Raw genomic sequence first — 22,008 nt, forward strand, 5'->3', positions numbered from 1 at the left:
TCTCCGTTGCGCCAACATTCGTTTATCGCGCGGGAACCGTACATTTTTCCGAGATATAAAGTATCATATTATTAGTATTTACATATTTTTTTTTATATTTTTTTGAGGATTGTATTATAATTTATTTTTGATTCTATTTAAATATCTGTTTATTATGGTTAGATATTATAGTAATAAAGCATGATTAATTTTATATTTAAAAATATTTCCACGCCCTAGAGGCAAAAATTGTGAACTATAAAATATAATAATAATAAGAACATTGTAACCAATTTCTTGGAAATAAAGACTTACTTACTTACTATTATGTCCTTTCCTGGGACTCACAGTATCTCTATACCAAACTAGCTGTTGCCCGCGACTTCGTCCGCGTTAGCATAATATAATAATATAGATGGATAATTTTCTCCTTTTTATGGTCCCTTACTCAAAGGGTAAAAACGGGACCCGATCACAAGGATAAAATATCAGCCTGTCCGTCTGTTCATGTCCAGACTATACTATTTTGTTATAAGCATTTCAACATTTCTGTATGTTTAGTTTAGGTTTGAATAAATTCACTTCTAATTAATAACTTACTTTGTTCCTAAAATAGTAGTTTTACAACTCAACACTAACGACGCGACACCATTTGGTTTAAAGCAACATTTTCAGTGCGCAGCCGCTTGTTCCTAAACAAGAGAATTAAAAGTAAACACTGACGACGGAACACTATTAAATAGTGTTCCGTTGTCATTTTGTTATAAGCAACATTCTCCAGCAGCCCCCCCCCCCCCCCCCCCCAAATAGGGGCCGAGGGAAAACTCGGAATCTGTATATTTAGCTTAGGTAAGAATAATTTCACTTTTAATTAATAACTTAGTATGTTCTTATTAGGCAGAATGAAAACTCAACACAAACACCGCGGGACAGTTTTGTTTAACAACATATCCAGGAGCGGGGGGGGGGGAGGGTTTGGGGGGCACAGCCCCCCCAAGTAGTGGCCTTGGGCAAACTCGGAATCTGTATGTTTAGCTTACGTCAGAATAATTTCACTTTTAATTTATAACTTAGTATGTTCCTAATATAGAAGAATGAAAACTCACTACTAACGCCGCGACACAGTTTTGTTTTAGCAACATTTCTAGGAGCGGGGGGGGGTTTGGGGGGGTGCAGCCCCCCCCCCCCCCCCCAAATAGCGGCCAGGATCATACTCGAAATCCGTTTTGTTTGAAGCAACAACTCCAGGAGGGGGGGGGGGGGAGGGTTTTAAGTAAATCCTTTTTGAGTTTATCCTGGACATACATACAGTACAGACAAACAGAAATATTTTTGGCTTCCATATCGATTACATATCACGTCCCAGGTATTATTATTTTTAAATATTCAATGTACAGAATTGACTTTATTATAATATGTATAGGTTAGGTACTGATAGGTTCAATATAATAGATTTACGGAGGAGCTTTCATCTTCTATTTCATCTCCTTAGGGGTAGAATTTCCCCTATTTTACCCATTTGGTGGTGGAATTTTTTTAAATCCTTTCTTAGGGGATGCTTACGTCATAGTAGCTTTATGCATGCAAAGTCTCAACCCGATCGGTTTAAAATTGACAAAGTTTCATACAATCTTTCATCCCCTATTTTTACCCCCTTAGGGGTATAATTTTTTAAAATCCTTTGTTACGGGATGCTTACGTTATAGTAGCTTTATGCATGCAAAGTCTCAGCCTGATCGGTATGAAATTGACAAAGTTTCATACAAACTTTCATCCCCTATTTTATTCCCTTGGGGGTGTAATTGATCAAAATCCTTTCTTAGCGGATGCCTGCGTCATGACATCTATCTGCATGCCAAATTTCAGCCCGATCTGTCCAGTGGTTTGGGCTGTGCATTGATAGATCACTATGTCAATCAGTCAGTCACCTTTGAGTTTTATATATAGAAGATTTTAGCAAAATCGGTTCAGCGGTTAGGGCGTGAAGAGGTAACAGACAGACAGTATATTATTGTATTGTAGTAATTTATATAGCATATTTAAAATAAACTAGGCCTTCGCATCCGTAGTGGATGATTTATACAGTATTTTCAGAGCGAAGTAACCACTCCTCAAATACTGTAGTGCCTGGGACAAGATTTAAAATATGTCCGTATGGTTACTCTCGCAACATAGTCGGCCTAGTCCAGAGGAAAGAACTAGCCAATACGTCTGGGATCAACCATGTGCGGGATTCCTCACGATGTTTTCCTTCACCGTACGAGCGTCCGTATTATGTACTTGAGGTCATAATGTCTCATTGGTACACGCCTCCACCCGGGATCGAACCTACACCCTCTACAGTGCGAACCAAAGGTCTACCCAGTAGGCCACGGACGCTCTATATTAAAATAGCATGCATAATATTAGTATGTATTGTTGTACTAATTTGCATGCATACAGTAGCGGAACAAGTATCTCTTCAGACCCTGGGCTTACACCGTGTGATGCGGATCTCTGACCGTGTTCATATGTAAATCCGAGCATTAGCAGACACAATTCCGATTTAGGACGCCATTTTCTTTTTGAAAACAAATTCCAATCATAATTCTCGGTAAAGTCATTTGCTTATTGTTCGTGCCTCAATGCTAACCGCAGAAACGATTTAAAAATCAAAATCGAGTGATTATCGCCTTTAGTGCACGGATATAAGGGTGGGCGAGTTTTTTATCGACCGATATGTATTTTGGTTCAGCATCTTTGTTACCGGCTAACGGTAGATCTGGTTTGGAAAGCTATCAACGTTGTAGCCCGGATGCAATGGAAAAAAGTTTTATACGCAAGTACTTCATACAGATAAGCGACGCGTTTCTTGATTTAAAAAGTTGTTTGTAAATCAGCCATGCAGAGAAAGTCCGTGATAGATTCGTTATTAATACTAGATGATTCGACATTGTTGTTTCGCCATATTAGTCGCGGGAATGTGTTTGTGAGCCTCGAAGAAGCGAGGAATTCTCATTTCATGAAAATTTTAGGACTTTTGGACAGACTTCGACACAGAGATATAGGATTGCACGCTGTTCTTATGCTACAACGGTGTTTCGGGTATTATATATAATCAAATCAAATCAAAATATTTTTATTCAGAGTAATTTTTTTACAAAAACATTTCCGAACGTCGATACTAAGGTGCCTACCACCGGTTCGGGAACTAACCCGGCGAGAAGGACCGGCGTAAGAAACTCGCACGGGGCCATCTTTTACTAAAAAGATGGAAAATTACAATTTAAAACATTATATAGTGCACCAAGGCTTTAAATGAATATGTCAATGGGCGCTGCTGGTAAAGGAGAACTGTCAATGACGTTTTTGTATGAAAACAGCGTTTGATAGATTCTCAGTCCTATGGCACGATAGCAGCATATTTCAACAAAATCTGCCCAGCCGTTTCTGAGAATTTCAGCAACAAGCCTCGCGAGACTTGTTGGGAGAAGATCTGAACACATGTTCGACTCATAGATCAGGGTCACTTCAGACCACAACGCGACGCGTAGATGCATTTCTGCATTTTTATTCAATGGACAGACTTGTAAGACGTCACACGCAATTGAAATCTGTAAAATCGTCGCGTTGTGGTTTAAATTGACCCTAAACGCTGCACAGACGCTGGTAAGGGGTTGAAAAGGGAACCTTTTCTAGCTGTCTTTTTTATATAAAATAAGGGGGAAAACGAGCAAACGGGTTACTTGATGGAGAGCAACTACCGTCACCCGTGGTCACTCGTAAGTCGCAACATTAGAAGAGCTGCAGGTGCGTTGCCGGCCGGTCTGCTTCAATGCCTTTTGACGACCACACCAAAGGGTAACCTCAATATAATATCTAGATAACCTTTATTGGCCTGGGGTCATGCGCCGCTCAGCACTTGGGGGAGAAAGCGCCGCGCCCAGTTCGCGGAACCGGCGAGAGCGCTGATGAATTATACAGCTATTGGGAGATCACTATGATTTGGCAAACCATACTAATATTATAAATGTGAAAGTCTGTCTGTCTGTTATCTCTTTACGCCCAAACCGCTGAACCGTTGCTGAAATTTGGTATGGACTACCTAACATTGTGACACAAGAATTTTATTTATTAGAGAAGAATTTTATTTATTAGAGATACCAGAAGACTCTGTAGTTTGTGTCGTTCTGAGAATTAGCGAGTTCAAACAAATAATCTCTTCAGCTTTTTATATTGTACTAGATGCAGCATGCACCTGCAACTCCGTTGCGCCAAATTTCGTTTAATTCGCGGGAACCGTACATTTTCCGGGATAAAAGTACCCAATGTTCTTTTCCGGGACTCAAAATATATCCATACCAAATTTGAGTATAATAGGTTCAGTGGTTTACGCGTGAAGACGTAACAGACAGACAGGCTTTCGCATTCATAATATTAGTAGCTAAGCATGGATTTTCACTAAATTTTCCATAATGCTTTATCAACTGGTGTAAATATTTATAGTGTTATATTCTGACGGTTGGAAAACCCATGTGTTGTTATTATATTGTTATTAGGACCCAAATTTAAAAGCTATTTATTTTTTGACTCGACAATAATATCATATCCAATATGATTCAAAATCTAAAGTTAAAAACGCGAATATCGTGGCTCAGAATCTTTTTGTCACAAAACGCGAATGTTTCAACTCTATTATGTAAGAGTAAAATTATTTTCCATTGCCAAACTTGCGCCCCTTACCGTCCATCACACCAAAGACAGTTTTTTCAGCAGCTAACAAAGGAAATCTATCATTTTGTTACTTTTTTGTCAGTATTTCTATTTCGTTTTCCACTGGGCCTGTTAAGCCAGGTGGCGTTGTTTGCCGTGACCCGGGAAATAGGTTGAGTGGTCGTCACCCCGACTACAATTACCACAACTGTGCTTATTTTAAACATACACTTTAAAAACGTACAGTGTTACTATGGTTTTTGTAGTTTCTCCGTAGCAAAACGACTATTATTGTTTAGAATGTTAATATTGTGTTTGTTATAAGTTTTGCTCTTTTGTAATTGCTCTTTTTATGTATTTATTATATATCAATACAAAAAATATGTTTTTTTTTTAATTTAGCACTAAGAAAAAAACTACGTAATTATAATATTACGTTTAGTTTGAAAAGTACCTATGTACTTCGTAAGTTGGTTATTTATTATAGTCTCTCAATAAAGGGTTTAATTTTCTAAGTATATACCCCAAATGGCAGTAAGAATAAAAAAAAATCTACAGGTTGTAGTTTATCAATAGTACAGTAATCACTAATCTTTGATCATATAATTTTATGCTAAAAAATTAGAGACTTATTGGTTGTATTGTGGTGGAATTTTTCCGAATGACATGAAAAATATAATATACAGCACCTACACGAGTTAGTCAATCAAATTGACTAACACTAATCATTCAGTTTTCCTCATTCTACAAGTAGTGGGAAACCCCAGCCTCTTTTAAGATGTTAATAGTCGTATCTTTTGTAATGTCTACGAAGGACATACATGGAAAGCCTAAAAATAAATAGTAAACCGACAAAACTCTTTCATTGAAATTCAAGTAAACAAAAAAGTTCGTAAAATAAGTAACTTTAAATTAATTTTGAATTATAATTTGTAGAGTAAAATATTTTAGTCGCATTTAATTTACATTCGAGTCCTAGCGTAGTATAATGTGCTTAGTGAGCTACAAAACTTTTGGATAAGCTATTCTATTTATTTGCCAGACAGGCTCGATACATTTTGGACCGATCAGAATCCATGCTAATATTATAAACTAGATGATGCCCGCAACTCTGTTGCGCCAAAATTCGTTTATCGCGCGGGAACCGTACATTTTCCGGGATAAAAAGTGTCCTATGTCCTTTCCCGGAACTCAAAGTATCTCCATGCCAAATTTCAGCAAAAACGGTTCAGCGGTTTTAGCGTGAAGAGGTAACAGACAGACAGACAGACAGACAGACAGACAGACAGACAGACAGACAGACAGACAGACAGACAGACAGACAGACAGACAGACAGACAGACAGACAGACAGACAGACAGACAGACAGACAGACAGACAGACAGACAGACAGACAGACAGACAGACAGACAGACAGACAGACAGACAGACAGACAGACAGACAGACAGACAGACAGACAGACAGACAGACAGACAGACAGACAGACAGACAGACAGACAGACAGACAGACAGACAGACAGACAGACAGACAGACAGACAGACAGACAGACAGACAGACAGACAGACAGACAGACAGACAGACAGACAGACAGACAGACAGACAGACAGACAGACAGACAGACAGACAGACAGACAGACAGACAGACAGACAGACAGACAGACAGACAGACAGACAGACAGACAGACAGACAGACAGACAGACAGACAGACAGACAGACAGACAGACAGACAGACAGACAGACAGACAGACAGACAGACAGACAGACAGACAGACAGACAGACAGACAGACAGACAGACAGACAGACAGACAGACAGACAGACAGACAGACAGACAGACAGACAGACAGACAGACAGACAGACAGACAGACAGACAGACAGACAGACAGACAGACAGACAGACAGACAGACAGACAGACAGACAGACAGACAGACAGACAGACAGACAGACAGACAGACAGACAGACAGACAGACAGACAGACAGACAGACAGACAGACAGACAGACAGACAGACAGACAGACAGACAGACAGACAGACAGACAGACAGACAGACAGACAGACAGACAGACAGACAGACAGACAGACAGACAGACAGACAGACAGACAGACAGACAGACAGACAGACAGGCAGACAGACAGACAGACAGACAGACAGACAGACAGACAGACAGACAGACAGACAGACAGACAGACAGACAGACAGACAGACAGACAGACAGACAGACAGACAGACAGACAGACAGACAGACAGACAGACAGACAGACAGACAGACAGACAGACAGACAGACAGACAGACAGACAGACAGACAGACAGACAGACAGACAGACAGACAGACAGACAGACAGACAGACAGACAGACAGACAGACAGACAGACAGACAGACAGACAGACAGACAGACAGACAGACAGACAGACAGACAGACAGACAGACAGACAGACAGACAGACAGACAGACAGACAGACAGACAGACAGACAGACAGACAGACAGACAGACAGACAGACAGACAGACAGACAGACAGACAGACAGACAGACAGACAGACAGACAGACAGACAGACAGACAGACAGACAGACAGACAGACAGACAGACAGACAGACAGACAGACAGACAGACAGACAGACAGACAGACAGACAGACAGACAGACAGACAGACAGACAGACAGACAGACAGACAGACAGACAGACAGACAGACAGACAGACAGACAGACAGACAGACAGACAGACAGACAGACTTTCGCATTTATAATATTAGTACGGATAGTACGGAAGTACGGATGCGAACGTGTCTGTTTCTCTGTTACCTCTTCACGCCTTAACCGCTTCACCGATTATGATGAAATTTGCTATGGAGATATTCGAGTCCCGGGAAAAGCCATAGGATACTTCGTATCTAGTAAAAATGTACGGTTCCCGCGCGATAAACTAAATTTGACGCAACGGAGTTGTGTGTTGTAGTAAAGTATAATAATTTTGAGCAGGGGTCACCAATTACTTTCGTTCGGGGTCCGTTTTACGACATGACCTTCGCGGTCCACACATTTTATAAAAAAAAAAACAAAGGTAATAACGGAAATTACAAAGGTATTTTTTTAGACATCAATTTTTGTAGCTAATTATCTCTCTCAAATTGGAGTGAAATATTGGTGCAAGCTATAGATGTTGACATTAAATCCTGGAGATATTAAAGTCCTAAGATGAACGAAGATCATCTTCGAACATGCTTGATCCGCACACAATAGGTCGGCGGTCCGGATGCGGACCGCGGTCCGCCATTTGGTGACCCCTGATTTAGACTTTCAATACACTTGTGCAAGATGTAACAAAATGTTCGTCCTTAGCTCGCTTTCCCTTTATCGAGGGCAGTGCGTTCCCGCCAAATTGCCATCCATCTATCATGGCGTACACCAAGGTGTGCCTCAACGACCTTATGACTATACAAATAAGGCCCACAAGCGGCAATTCAGTTGCGCCACTAATTATCTTCGTAATCTCTGCAAATGATTGTCCATTTATTTCGCAAGTATTCGGTAATTGCATTATTTGAATTGTTAGTTTGGTATTTGTAACGGTGTGATTACAGAGGAATCTATATTATGTGGATATAGAAACATTTCGCTCGAAAATATATAAAATTAAACACTTTTACTAAAGAAGCGGCATTTTTGTATGGATTATTTTATTGTATAGATTCTATCTGTCAGAATACAACACTTTCCTTATGCTTGCCATTTACAATTACTTGGAAGACATTGTTCAAATGCTTAAATGGTGTAGTATACACTATACAGGATATTTTCTTGTATTTTTTTTTACCATCTACCCTGTTAACATTTTTCTCCTATGAAGATTTTTATCATACAATCTTCTCTTTCTTGTTAGTATAGTACAATTTTACCTTAAACGAAACCAAAATAATGAATACAGATTTTTATTGTATAATAATTATTATTGTTCCATCTTCGTCGTTTGGGCTAAGATACATATTTTGATCTCTCTTGTATTACCCATTGTTATGGCTTCGCTGTTTTCAGATATTTTCAATCTAATCGTTAAGTAACATTAATGTTTGGTTGCTCGCAGCATCAGAAGAGCTGCAGGTGCGTTACCGGCCTTTTAAGAGGGAATAGGGTAATAGGGGAGGGTAGGGATGGGAAGGGAGGGGAATAGGGGAGGGTAGGGAAGGGATATGGTAGGGGCTGTTTCACGCCGGTTTTCTGTGAGAACGTGGTATTTCTCCGGTCGAGCCGACCCATTCGTGCCGAAGCATGGCTCACCCATGTATAAATTGTTGATGTTGTATATTATGTTTAATTATTTGCTTCATTTACTTTATATTACATAGTGCTAATTAAAAACTATAATTGCACAACGGAATGTAACAGAAGTTTGTTTAATGAAATTACAGCGGCGACCGCTCCTATCGAAACTTCCAGATAAAATTAATTAATAGTTATTGGATCCGTAAACTTTAAGTTGCGACGGTCACGTTTTGTAATGCCCACTCTCGAGTCCTCGAGTCGAATCTGATAATGTCCAAGTTGCTTTTGTTACAGCACTGGGGCATAATATATTTTTGTTTGTACCATCGAGGAAGTTGATTCCTATGCAATTGACAGACCAACGTTATATTTTGGTCGAATATGTCAATTCAATGTTAATTGTGATCAGTCAGCTGGGTTTAACGTAACGCGACCAAACTACTTAGGTCCCAGATTTGCATAGGAATCAACTTCTCTGATAGTACAATTGTGATACAAATGGTTTAGTAATTATTAGTTTTTAAATAGAAATAGAATAGATAGATAACTTATAATTTGTCGAAAACTATTAAATCGAAGCACGATTATATTTCACAAATTTTTAAATTTCTTCTCTCGATCGAAAAGGTCTTAACATGGTGAAAACGATTTAGAATACAGTCATCTTACTTAGAAGAGAGTAATCTTTTTAAGAAGTTCTTTAAATTATCTGTCGACCGAAAAATATTAAATTGCTTCAACATTGTATTACGTAGCCAAAATAAATGAGCGGCTGGCAGGAAATGCGGTTTGACGCCATATTTCAAAATCGCGCAACTCATTATATAGAAGCCGCGCAAAGCCAACAAAAAAACCCCTAAGTCATCAAAACCTCATACAGGAATTCGGCGCGGTGTCGCGGGGAGGGGGCAAGGGGGAGGAGGGGTGGGTAGGTCCGCCGCTGCCAAAAATCTAGTCAAACTGGCTCGTATAGTGCAACGACTGCGGAGCGAATGCGCCGGCGCAATGGGATGGTGTGGAGTCTCTTTGCTGCTACGAAATAAGCTTGTTTTCTTATTATGATATTATATGCCCCAAGTTCCAACGTAAATAATCATAATTTGTCAAAATATAATACTGGATGGATATTGATTATTGCGTATCTTAATTTATGACCGGTCATGGTAATTTTAAAGCCAAACTTTATGGATTTAAATTTGTAGAATCACCCATGTGCGAGTGCTCGATCGAAGGCAACATGTTCGAACAAACCGCCCATCATGTTCTCTGGGAGTGTAACGTCTGGCAAAACGAAAGATCAAATGTGCTTAACAATACACTTTGCAAATCTGGAGTCCCATATTACGATGATCTCGTGGACAGCGCAAGGAACTTGCGGTTTTGTCATTATTATTACTGGAAACAGTGTAACACAACAAATTCTAACATTAACTTAGATCTAGCTTAGTAGTCATAATTAACATTAATTATGCCCGTGGTGCTTCCTCTTTAGTTCTTTGACTTTCGGTCATTGCAACTTGTGCTGTCTCCCGCTTTGTATGGGGAGGGAAAACTGTATACTTCCTACTCCTCCTATCTTCTTCTGATTAAATTCGATGCGGGTCCCAAGACAGCTTTAGCGTGTCCCTCGGGCTCCCTGAGATCATATCAAATGGTTTTCGTGATTGGATACCGCTAGCGATCCTGGCGACACAGGAGATACAGTGGTGGGTATGTGTGAACAGAAATATATAAACTTTCATAGTGAACTCTGTATATATAGGGGACACTTACATACATTAAAGTGTGTATTATCACTTTTTTATACACTCTGTATTGTATGTTGTCCTGCCTATAAGCAGAACTAAGAAAGTAAACCTTTAGATTTACTTTTCAACTGTGACTGAAAATAGAATATATTTAAGTCACTAGCTATTCACTCGTAGTACCAATAAATGATCACTGTTACGCACATAATGTTTTGTGTTTACTATTAATATTTTAAATCATGAGATCTACACACCACATATATCTTTCCTTGTACAGATATTCGCATCTCTCTTATAATATTCGGGTTACATTAATTACTAACATAACGTGGAGAAGCAATTTAAAAACAATAATTGCGAGTAAAGGCTTGGGCGGGCGGGCATGGCAAGTCTACGATCAACAAAATTTCAGATTCGACAGCAAGAACACAAAAAGTTAAGTGGCCGCTCCACATCTTTCCCTGTCCAGCCGTTAGATAGTATTACTGAGTAGGTGTATCTAAAAACTGCAACTCGTTGCAAGGGGCATGGGAGGGAGAAAAAAAAGAGCACCGCCGAAAACGGCGCGGGCGACGACCGGTCATCGACCTCCGCTGCCTAGTGGAGGGTGACTTTGTCGATAACTAATATTTTATCGTCTGTTTATTTAGTTTTTTGTGGCATCATTTTTTTTGTTGACGAATTAATCTAATTGATTGATTCTACCTTAAAGTTGTTTGTGTTTCGCGCGATTGTTGAGAATTATTTTTGGAATTCGTGTTATTTATACCTGATGATTACAGGAAGATTGGTTGCGATTTATTGAAAGATGATTGTTATATTACTCTTAAATACTTTCAAAAAAGCGTTTAAATTATTATTTTCATTCAAATATACTTCTGATAGTTCAATTAAAAGTAGCGTGGGCAACTTTCATGTTTGCATCCTGCAGTCAGATACCTACACCTTGGATCTTCGTAGCGCTCGCGTAGAGTTAAATTGTAGCCCATGTGATAAATTATTTCAAGAGGCTATTAGTTCAGGATCGTTTGGATGTTTATATTTTATGTAGCAAAATATATTGTAACATTAATTGGTTGCACTATAGTGTGATAACTTTTATTAACGTTTTAATAAAATTAAATCTGAACCGAGAATAGATTTATATTGTAAACTAACATCTCATCATCAAAATTGCTACTCCGCCGCACTCCGAGACGAATATTAACTATTTAACTGTTATTAAATAAAGATTTTGACATATCCCCATACACGTTTTCCCATTTGCACGTAGGAGAGCCATGCTTCGGCACGAATGGGCCAGGTTGACCGGAGAAATACCACGGGCTCACAGAAATCCAGCGTGAAACAGCGCTTGCGCTGTGTTTCGCCGAGTGAGTGAGTTTACCGGAGGCCCAATCCCCTACCCTTTTCCCTTCCCTATCCTCTCTTATTACTTACCTGCCCTTCCCTATTCCCTTCCCTACCCTCCCCTATTACCCTATTCCCTCTTAAAAGGCCGGAAACGCACCTGCAGCTCTTCTGATGCTACGAGTGTCCATGGGCGACGGAAGTTGCTTTCCATCAGGTGACCCGATTGCTCGTTTGCCTCCTTATTTCATAAAAAAAAAATACATTTACTGTCAACATCTTCATTTAATTACAGTTAAGCAATTAATATTCGTATCCGGCAGTAAGACTTCGGCATGGTTTGTCTCCGGTGGGCTCGAATACGAAGTGGCTTTGGGGTTCCTCTGATCTTCGATTTCACTATCAAGTACGGGAACCCTCCCAACTACGAATTTTATCATAATATAAATGTATACATTGCCCCTTAAAATAAACATTGACCTTATAAAGTGAGGCAAACCATCATTTTTGTTCGTGGCTGGTTGTTTGGGGTTCTCTCTGATCTTCGATATCACTCTCAACTATGGAACCCCTAACAACGGAGCCAGCATCTTTGTTCGTGGCTGGTTGTGCCATATTCGATGTGAGGTGAACGATTCGTCAATTCGAATCATTAGCGGCTCCGAAGCGAGCAAACAGCTTGTCCCCGCAACCTTAGTCATTGCATCAGGGCTGGAACTTCATAGATTTTAGGTTTTTTATTGTTTTCAATCATTACAGTTTGGCTTTTTAATTTATAACTTAGACCATTATAAATATCTTTAATAACATTATTTATAAACGTATCCTGCAAACGATCGACTTTGGTTTAAAATTTTCGATTTTTATATTATTTTTCTTTGAAACATATAAAATAGTTTTTTTTTATAAGAACTAGAAGAGTTTTTTAATAGTATAATACAGAAATCTCATTAAAATATGGAATAATTTACGAGCTAGAATTTTTTAAAGTAAACGTATAGACCCTAAATATATATATTTAGGGTCGAATTAAGGGTCGTAAGTATATCTAGAAAGGAATTCATAATATAGATAAGGCCAGTATGTTTACTAAAACATACTGGCCTTATCTATATTATGAATTCCTTTCTAGATATACTAATGTAGCTTCACTCTGCATCCTCTATCGGTTGTATCACGGGGAGTGCTCTGAGGAATTGTTCGGAATCATACCACCTGCAACTATCGCCATCGTTCCACGCGAAAAATATACTATCCTCATCACCTTGATGAGTGGCAGTCTTCCACAGTGCGTTTCTCGCGTAATTTTCTGCCATGTACTGTAAAACTCTAGAACGAACTGTCACCAGCAGTATTTCCGGACCTACACGTCCTGCAAACCTTCAAGAAGAGAGCGTATTCCCTCTTAAAAGGCTGGCAACGCACCTGCATCAGCTCTTCTGATGTTGCGAGTGTCCATAGGCGACGGTAGTTGCTTTCCATCAGGTGACCCGTTCGCTCGTTTGTCCCCTTATTTAATAAAAAAAAGTATCTTTAAGAGTAATTTTACTCATGTGAAACTATAGTTTTTAGAGACAATTTATACTGTGATGCTGTAAGGATGCAAATAGGTACCATTTAGTGAGATGGTACCAATTCATATCCGATCACAATTATAGCCAGTGGCTTTCCTATATTATTATTCCTATGAGGGACTTATGTAAAGTATATATACTTATATAAAATATTATGTGAAATAATTCGATCATTAAAATAAGTTCCATGTGTCAACCCTAGCCAAGAATTAGAATGATGTCGCCTTCTCCAACGGAATGCTTGTGTTATGCACGTGTGTGTGTGTGCACATGTCATTATGTGCTCGACAAGCACATGTGAATCATGAAAGGGGTCACAGACAATATGTTCACAACCGAACTGTTTTCTCTTTGAAATAGGTTAAATTGCGCCACGAGGATCTCCATAACAAAGCTGAATGCATAACGAATTGGCAGTGCTTTCAGTTTGAGTGGAAACGTAAAAGAAACGTATGAAAAAAGAAATGTAGAGACTCTAAACAGTGACGAAATCAAAACTATAATGTTTCTTTTTAATTAAGCACGCTATTGTCATAGCAAAACATGCCGCACTGTAACAATAACTTTAAGAGCTGGCGCGCACTACGACTTTTTGCCGTGCGATTATTTTACCGACCTACAAAAAATCAAATAAAATGTCACTTTATGACATACGCTATAGGTTTTATTTTGCTCTACGCCACTGAAAAGCAGCGGCGGCATGGGTTGCTAGACCAATGTCGGTAGAAAATGAAACCTATAGCTTATGTCATAAAGTAGCGTTTTATTTGAATTTTTATAGGTCGGTAAAATAGTCGCGCGACAAAAAGTCGTGGTGCGCGCCAGCTCTTACAACCCATGTAACCATGTTTTTGAGCAAATAAACATGATTATGATTAAGAAAGCGTTAAAATTTTTCAGATGCAGTGCCGACAGGTAGTATACAGGGTATAACAAAACTAAGTGATAATATTTTAGGGTGTGTATGTGTTCCTTGTAGTGAGTTCAATGTGAAAGTAGCAGCGCCGAAAGACCATTTTTTTCACTTTTGTATGGGCAACAGCTCCAGCGTCACGAGTTTTCCCACACAAAAGTAAAAAAAATTTTGGTCTTTCAGTGCTGCTACTTTCACAGTGAACTCTCAACAAGGAACATATACACACCGTAAAGTATTATCACTTAGTTTTGTTACACCCTGTATTTTATTATGACTTTTGTGTCAAACAAAATATAGTCGGTATACGTTGCTATAGCCTCTGATATACAAAAGTCTTTGCTATTGAAGATTCAATCCTGGTGCGGCTCCTATTTATTATATTGATACAGTTCCTAACATACAAATTGATTGTTGATGAAATAGGCAGTTTAGAATCGAGTCGAGCTTTTAAGTCGTGGCTTACATTGTTGATGCAGTAGAAACAGAATTATTGATGATCTCTTATTAAATATATTTTCAAAGTACATTCGTTGCAATCGATCTGCTCTTATCTAAATCCCTTTTCAACTCAAGTTCAGCGTTTTTATAATCAGACGCATGATCTCACTCTTTTTCCTGTCTCTCTCTAACATTTATTTATTTTCTTTATGTTCTATTTTCTCTCTCTTTCCAGCTGAAGTCCGGCGACGGCACGCCTGATAGCGACACGCCGCCCGCCAACGGGTCAGTGTTCACCATGACGCTGAAGAACAACCACCTCATCGTCGAGACGGAGGAGAGGAATGTGGGTAGAATGATACTTCTTTTGATACAATAATGACTTTAGGCAAGACCGCACGGCAAAGTTGGCCGACACTACGCTGCAGCGGAGGAACGCGATACTTCAACTTGTTTAGTCCTTATAGTTGGGGAGGGGAAGAGGGGATTTCGGGATAAGCTCAAGCGTGTCAGATTAAGCTTGTTATAGGCTTCCGACATGTGTCTAGTTAACATGGTATAGAAATCAGATTTCTCACATGGTGGGTTCATTTTTTTAAATATTGAAATGTCATCGGATCTGTCAGATTAAGATAGGGAATGTTTAGCATCAAAGGTTAGGTAAGCCTGTAGGGACATTTTAAAATATAAAAAAATAAAGCTTCATATTTTCCTAACTAAACTTCGCAGATATTTTATTTTGCACTAAACTAAATGATTTAGTCCTTGTTGTTTGTCCAAAATATTTTTATAATTAACCTAAATAAGCAATTTTCTGGATACATTTTCTTTTTCAAAACTTTAAAATGGCTGCAGTTTCTGAACCCACCGCTAAAAAATAAAAAAAACGCTCTATTTTTTTTAAAATCAGTTTTACCTAATGTAAAAAACCTACTAGGTCTCCATGATGTTCGAGTGACTACAAAATTAGCACCCTCCCCTCCCCTTTTTGTGCGGTCTCACCTTTACGCAACTGTGAAAAAATTGCGATTTATGCAATTGCTATTTAAAATTTTCCTTGATAAGACATTCGCATAAGGAAAAAAATGATTTTAAAGTGCTCTTTGAAAACATTTTTTAAGAAAAGTCACGAAATACGGTTACAATCATAAACATATCATTATATAAATCTCAAACCCAGTTTGCATTGGAAATATAAACAAGGTTTAATATTACTTTATTGACTAATGACTATGTGTCATTCATTTCAGGACATAACCAAAAACGGCCGAGAAACGAAGATGAAGTATTCTCCGGACAACGAAGGCATATTCGTCGTAGAAGTCCAGCAGTCCGCCGCGTATAGATCCAACAAGACCTTCTCCCCCGTCCACGACCCCCAGATCTCCACCAACCAGGCTCTCATCCACCGCATCCCAGAGGAGCTGGAGAGGAAGCTGACGGAGGAGGAGAGTGAGAGGAGCAGCAGCAGGTTCGAGAGCAAACAGGCTCTAGCGCTATCCAGCACCGGGCTATCCATCTCAGACCTCAGCATGTCATCCATCGGATCGCACAACGTCAGCTACTCCTACGGCAGCCAGCTGGGCTACGACCAGGGCCCGTTCGGGTACCCCATATACGCCGGATACGATACCGGCAAAGACGTCAGTATGATCCACGATAGCTCCCAGGAACCTCTGATCGGGAAGACCCCGACGGATCCCGACAGACCCGTCATCACCGCCGCCATATTCAAGCAGGACTCCATCATCGGGAACGACATTCTCCACGGCCCGGGGTACTGCATCGAGGGGTCCAGCGACGGACCTCTGCTCTCCGACGTGCAGGCACGGGAGATAAGCCTGCAGCACCTCCACGATAGGAAGGAGAAGAAGATGGAGAACGGTGTCGCTGTTCCCGTAGCGGAGAAAATCGAGAAACGCGAGAGTACGAGTGACGATACTCGAACTATGGAGACGATCATGGAGGACATTCCCAACGGCAAAAGGACGATGCCAGTGATCACCACGGACGTGTACGAGTCGGTGAAGGAATCTATCCAAGGGGGGCCCAAGTTCGAGAAGCTGATGAACGAGCTGTCCCCGGGGGAGGGGGGATGCGACCCCCCCGTCATCACCATTACCGAGGACGACACTCGCCCGCCGGACACTAGTTAGTTCTGCCTCAATTTTATTGTACATAGATTACGCGGTTTTTATATAATAGAGTTTGTGCGGTTCTGGCAATTTGCTGCGCTGAGGAATGAAGAAATTAAACTCTACCTTTCATGAACTGATCCTAAACTTTTCTAGGCTTAGCGCCTTAGTTGTTATAATATAAAGTACAAATCGCAGTTCTTGAACACAAATCTTTTTTTTTCTTTCAAATTCTTTATTAAGCATACAATAATATACAATAGTATAAAAGCTAGGTAGCGTACATCACGTCGTCTAATCCCATGCTAAGTAAAGACTTGTGTTATGGCAATCAGACAACGGATGCACGCCGAACAATTTTATCCTAATATTTATTATTTACACACACAATCACACTACACTTTATCACGTAAAGTCTTTGAAGTTATAACAACTTTTTTGTATACTAAAATCACACATTTTGTCGTTTTTGTAGTTCATTTAAGTTCTTAGTGAATCATCGGTTCAAATGTTGGTAAAAATCACGGCTTAAGCGTGATTGGTCAATTTTAATACATGCCCTGATGACTCGCTTTAAACTTATCGCTCAGCAAATTGTTGCCAGAACGACTTGTTTTGTAAATTTTTCCTAGTCTAGAGTAAGCTGTGAGCTGTTTTATGTTCGTCCATGTTGCATGTAGCATGTTGCATGTAGCATGTTGCATGTAGCATGTTGCATGTAGCATGTTGCATGTAGCATGTTGTATGTAGCATGTTGCATGTGGCATGTTGCATGTAGCATGTTGCATGTTACAAGTTGCTGTTACGGACTCTCGTTAAGTTTCGGTCGAAAATGGGTCATGTTACCTATAAATATAAGAATGTTTAAAATATGCCATTTCTTGTTCTAGATGAAATCGTGTATTAGTTATGTATGAGCTTAAAAATATCAAAAACATCGTTTGTAAAACTTCATAATAATTATATGTATTAGACACCCACGCATCGACAAGCATTCAGCGACTATGGGCGCGTTCAGACGACGTCTCTAGTTCACGTCTGGTTTAAAAAATCACTGGATTTTTTCGTTTGGGAACTACGCTGCTACTAATAGACACACAGACAGACGTAAATATTACACTTTTCTTGGGTGGATAGTAACTACGTTGGGTAGATAGGGACGTTGATAATATTCAAAATGTTTTGAACGCTGATAAACGTTTCATATATGTATGACATAATTTGTTTAAAAATTAACAATTTTTCTGTAAGGTTTTTTGCTTGGTATGGAATACCAAATACTGAAAACAACTCAAATAAAAAAACGTTATTATAATCCTCAGAATGTCTAGAGACTATAAATCCCCTTGATGAGTGGCAGTCTTTCACTGTGCGTTTCTCGCGTAACTTTCTGCCGCGCACTGTAAAACTCTGGAACGAACTGTCACCAGCAGTATTTCCGGACCTATACGACCTGAAAACCTTCAAGAAGGGCCTCCTTCAAGGCTTGTAATGGCTGGCAACGCACCTGCAGCTTTTCTGATACTGCGAGTGTCCATGGGCGACGGTAGTTGTTTTCCATCATGTGACCCGTTTGCTCCTTTGCCCCATTATTTCATAAAACAAAGAGAGTGGTGTTTATTTAAACTTGTGAATTGTTACAATAACTTATGACTACTACGTATTACATTTGCTCAGCTAGAAATATTACGAGTATGATGTTGATAAGCTTACTGCGTAACGTTGATTGTAAGATATTATAAAATGGAAAAACTATATACGATTATAAGGTATTATTTTATAACTTTTACATATTTTTTTTTATTTTATCAAAGACGTAATTTCTATTACAGTCTGTCAAGAAAGTAAAAAAATTAAATCATCAACATCGTAGTGTCATCTCTTTTTTATTAGATTGATTTGAATGGGATGACTCTACGATGTTGCCACTTTTTAATTTCTTCACTTTCTTGACAGACTGTAGTTATACCCATAAAGTTTATATACCTCGCGGAATAGAGAAACAAAGGCCTGAGCAAGAGATATGTCACTATCAGTAACACTGCGTGGTAAAAAGAGACGTGTGATACATGACAGCAGCACTCTTTTTTTGACGTGCAGTCGGCACGTGCCGCACGTTGACAATTTAATCTCATGGAATTCATGTTCAATCATGCTTGTGTATGAAATTGGTGCAAGCTATTGACAATAACCCTGGAGATCTCCAGGAATCTCCAGGATTTAATTTTTAACGAAGTTCATCTTCGAACATGCTTGGTCCGTACACAATAGATCGGCGGTCCGCATGCGGACCGCGGTCCGTCATTTGGTGACCCCTGCGCTAGGTATATTAACTTTATGGTTATACCTCAAACTTTTCATGCGTTAACCGAGCAAACTTTCTTACCTTCGAAACTTAGTACGATTGTTAGGCTATTCCACTATAATACCTAGCATGAGTGAGACAACCTGAAAATTGAATTAAGATTAGAGTAACGAGAATTGAATTCGTGGCTTGAGCGGCGTTTTTATGTTGATATTCTGTAATTCAGTAGTCCAAACGTTAGCCCCGAATAAAAAGACAGAAAAGAGACCTTGTCGAATATGATAACTCTGGCACTTGGAGTATGTCAAAGGCAATACGGGTACAAACATTTTAGGTATTATGCGCATGATAGATAAAATATATAACCTGTAATATTTGTCTTTAATCGCCCAAGATCGAAGTGGATTGTGCTGCTGCGCAATCAGTTGTCCATCATGGTCAAACGTTGGCTGAGCTGAGCGTGTCGTTTTTGACATTGAGTTAATTCTCTACTACTGATTGTGTCAGGGATACACAAATTCTTCAGTTTTGTGACCATTCAGGTATGTGACGTAGCTACTAGTTAGATAGGCATAGAAACGCTGGCGTTGGATACTATAATTTTAAATATATTTACTTCGCATATGTATATATTATAAATTAAAATTGCTCACATAGATGTAATTTATATCTTTTATTTTGTCCATTTTCTTTAATATTGCCGTCCTAGAGATAACGAATTTCGACGCAGTTCAAAAGCTTCCTCCTTTTGTAAAGTAGGTAAGATAGTTTAGAGGAGATACGATGTAAAATTATTTTAATTTATAGAAAATTACAGATTGTCTAAATAATTTCTTGGTAATACATTTTTGCGGATTAATGTGTTTATTTATTTTCCCAGAACCCTTTTGTAGCCTGCTACGAGTAGGCTGTAGGCTTTTATTCCAATATTTTTATACTTACTACCGTCTGATCCTAAAAACTCGGTTATCGATTATAAAATCGAATTCGGTTATAAAATCGAATATTTTAAAATTTGATTCCATCTTGACTATAGTCTATGTCATAAAGTGGCATTATATTTGATTTTTTGTCGATCGCGGCTAGCCGCGGTAAAGATCGGAACGGTACCTTCAGTTTATCTCCGCTGTTTGTTAGATACTTTTGTATTTCCACTGTAGCCATGCTACGGGTGCAGCTATACGCAACCTGAGGCTGGCTACGCCGAGACTAAAAGGTGTTTCTGACCCATATAATAAAAAGGTAAGTACCACTGTCTTAGACAGTAACGCAGCGCCATCTATAATAAATACATTTTCAAAAACTCAACATAGTTAGCCAAAAGTTGAAGACGACCTTCTCAACTAGCATCAACAGTATTTCTATCCTTCGCTAATCAGCAAGACATGAACACTTTAGTGTTTCGTAGCACCAATAGGTGTCGCTTTGTATGTATTTAGTTTATATTAAGCGCCATCTATTGAGTTGTAGTGGTACCACACAACAGACATAGCGACTTTATTTGCACCATAGAAAAGAACCCTATGACTTATTAACTTACCCCAACCAGTTGCATGTACTGAACTCTACAAGAGTGTAATAGGTGACTCTGCTTATCTTTTTTAGAATGAAGCAGGAAACGAGCAAATCAATCGTATAATAGTAAATGATTGCTTTATATGAGTTACCATAACATGACGGGCACATGGTTATGTGTTGATGATTCTTGTAGGAGCTGCTTACTCTATTACACCCTTTTTGTGATATGATAGTTGATTGTTAAATTAAAAGTCCTTGATATAAAAAATAATAATGAATTGACTGTATGCTAATGCTAATAATGATTGCGCGATTGATGACGGTTTGTAGCGATCCATATCCGAAAGTGTGCACTTTGTCGAGACTACGGGAAAATATTATGTAGAATCAGCAATGTATGTGCTAGCTCGTACAATTCTTTTTTGGTTTTGTCCTATTCTCACATTGACAGGTTTGTTTACCTAAATGCTCAAATTCACATTAGTATTACTATAGGCTAATAGATTGATTCTTATATCCTAGTAATAACGCGTACTTCGAAGTATAAGAAGCCGAAATTCGCTTTCCGCACAGGAAACGCACACTTTTATGCTATAAAAGAGTCCATGTGTGCTTTTCCGGAAATCAAAATATCTTTATAGATATATAGATTATAGATATATAGGGAATAGATAAATAGATTTAAGCTTTTCCATTTATGCTATTAAGTTTGAATTAATACAAATATAGTATAGCTTGCTGAAACTATGACGTCAGTGCACAAGCACATAGCTGTACAGAGCTGTATAGCGCTAGCTACATCGGCTACATGCACAGCTCATTACAGAAATTAATGCTCATACACTTTCACTGCTCGCACTTTCATACAACCGACCGCGATATTCCAACAACATACATACTAATTTATAAACGCGAAAGTCTGTCCGTCTGAAGCTTCAGCCGCTGTGCTGAATTTGATGAAAATGGATATGCAGATACTTTCGGTCCCAGGAAAAGACAATAGACATTTGACGACCTCTGTGGCTCGGTTGGTATGCTGTTGGTAGCTCAAGCCGGGGGTCGCGGGTTCGAATCCCGCCTTCGAATC

At 39.1% G+C, this 22,008-nt stretch overlaps 1 protein-coding gene and 1 long non-coding RNA gene across 3 annotated transcripts in view; both read left to right on the top strand.

The window, feature by feature from the left end:
* Nucleotides 1-17,314, top strand: part of LOC121733120 — a 53,327-nt gene extending 36,013 nt beyond the window's left edge. For both annotated transcript variants that reach the window (XM_042123280.1, XM_042123281.1), the window contains exons 5-6: nt 15,199-15,309; nt 16,214-17,314. In XM_042123280.1, coding sequence (XP_041979214.1) covers nt 15,199-15,309; nt 16,214-17,119 — 1,017 coding nt within the window. In that variant the 3' untranslated portion in view covers nt 17,120-17,314. The remainder of the gene's footprint in view (nt 1-15,198; nt 15,310-16,213) is intronic.
* A 525-nt stretch (nt 17,315-17,839) lies between these two features.
* LOC121733121 lies at nt 17,840-18,889 on the top strand. The gene is made up of 2 exons (XR_006036503.1): nt 17,840-18,423; nt 18,706-18,889. It is a non-coding gene; the product is annotated as an uncharacterized LOC121733121 (long non-coding RNA).
* Nucleotides 18,890-22,008: the final 3,119 nt, after the last annotated feature.

The sequence above is a fragment of the Aricia agestis genome, chromosome 13 (assembly GCF_905147365.1).
Source record: "Aricia agestis chromosome 13, ilAriAges1.1, whole genome shotgun sequence".
Lineage (NCBI taxonomy): Eukaryota > Metazoa > Arthropoda > Insecta > Lepidoptera > Lycaenidae > Aricia > Aricia agestis.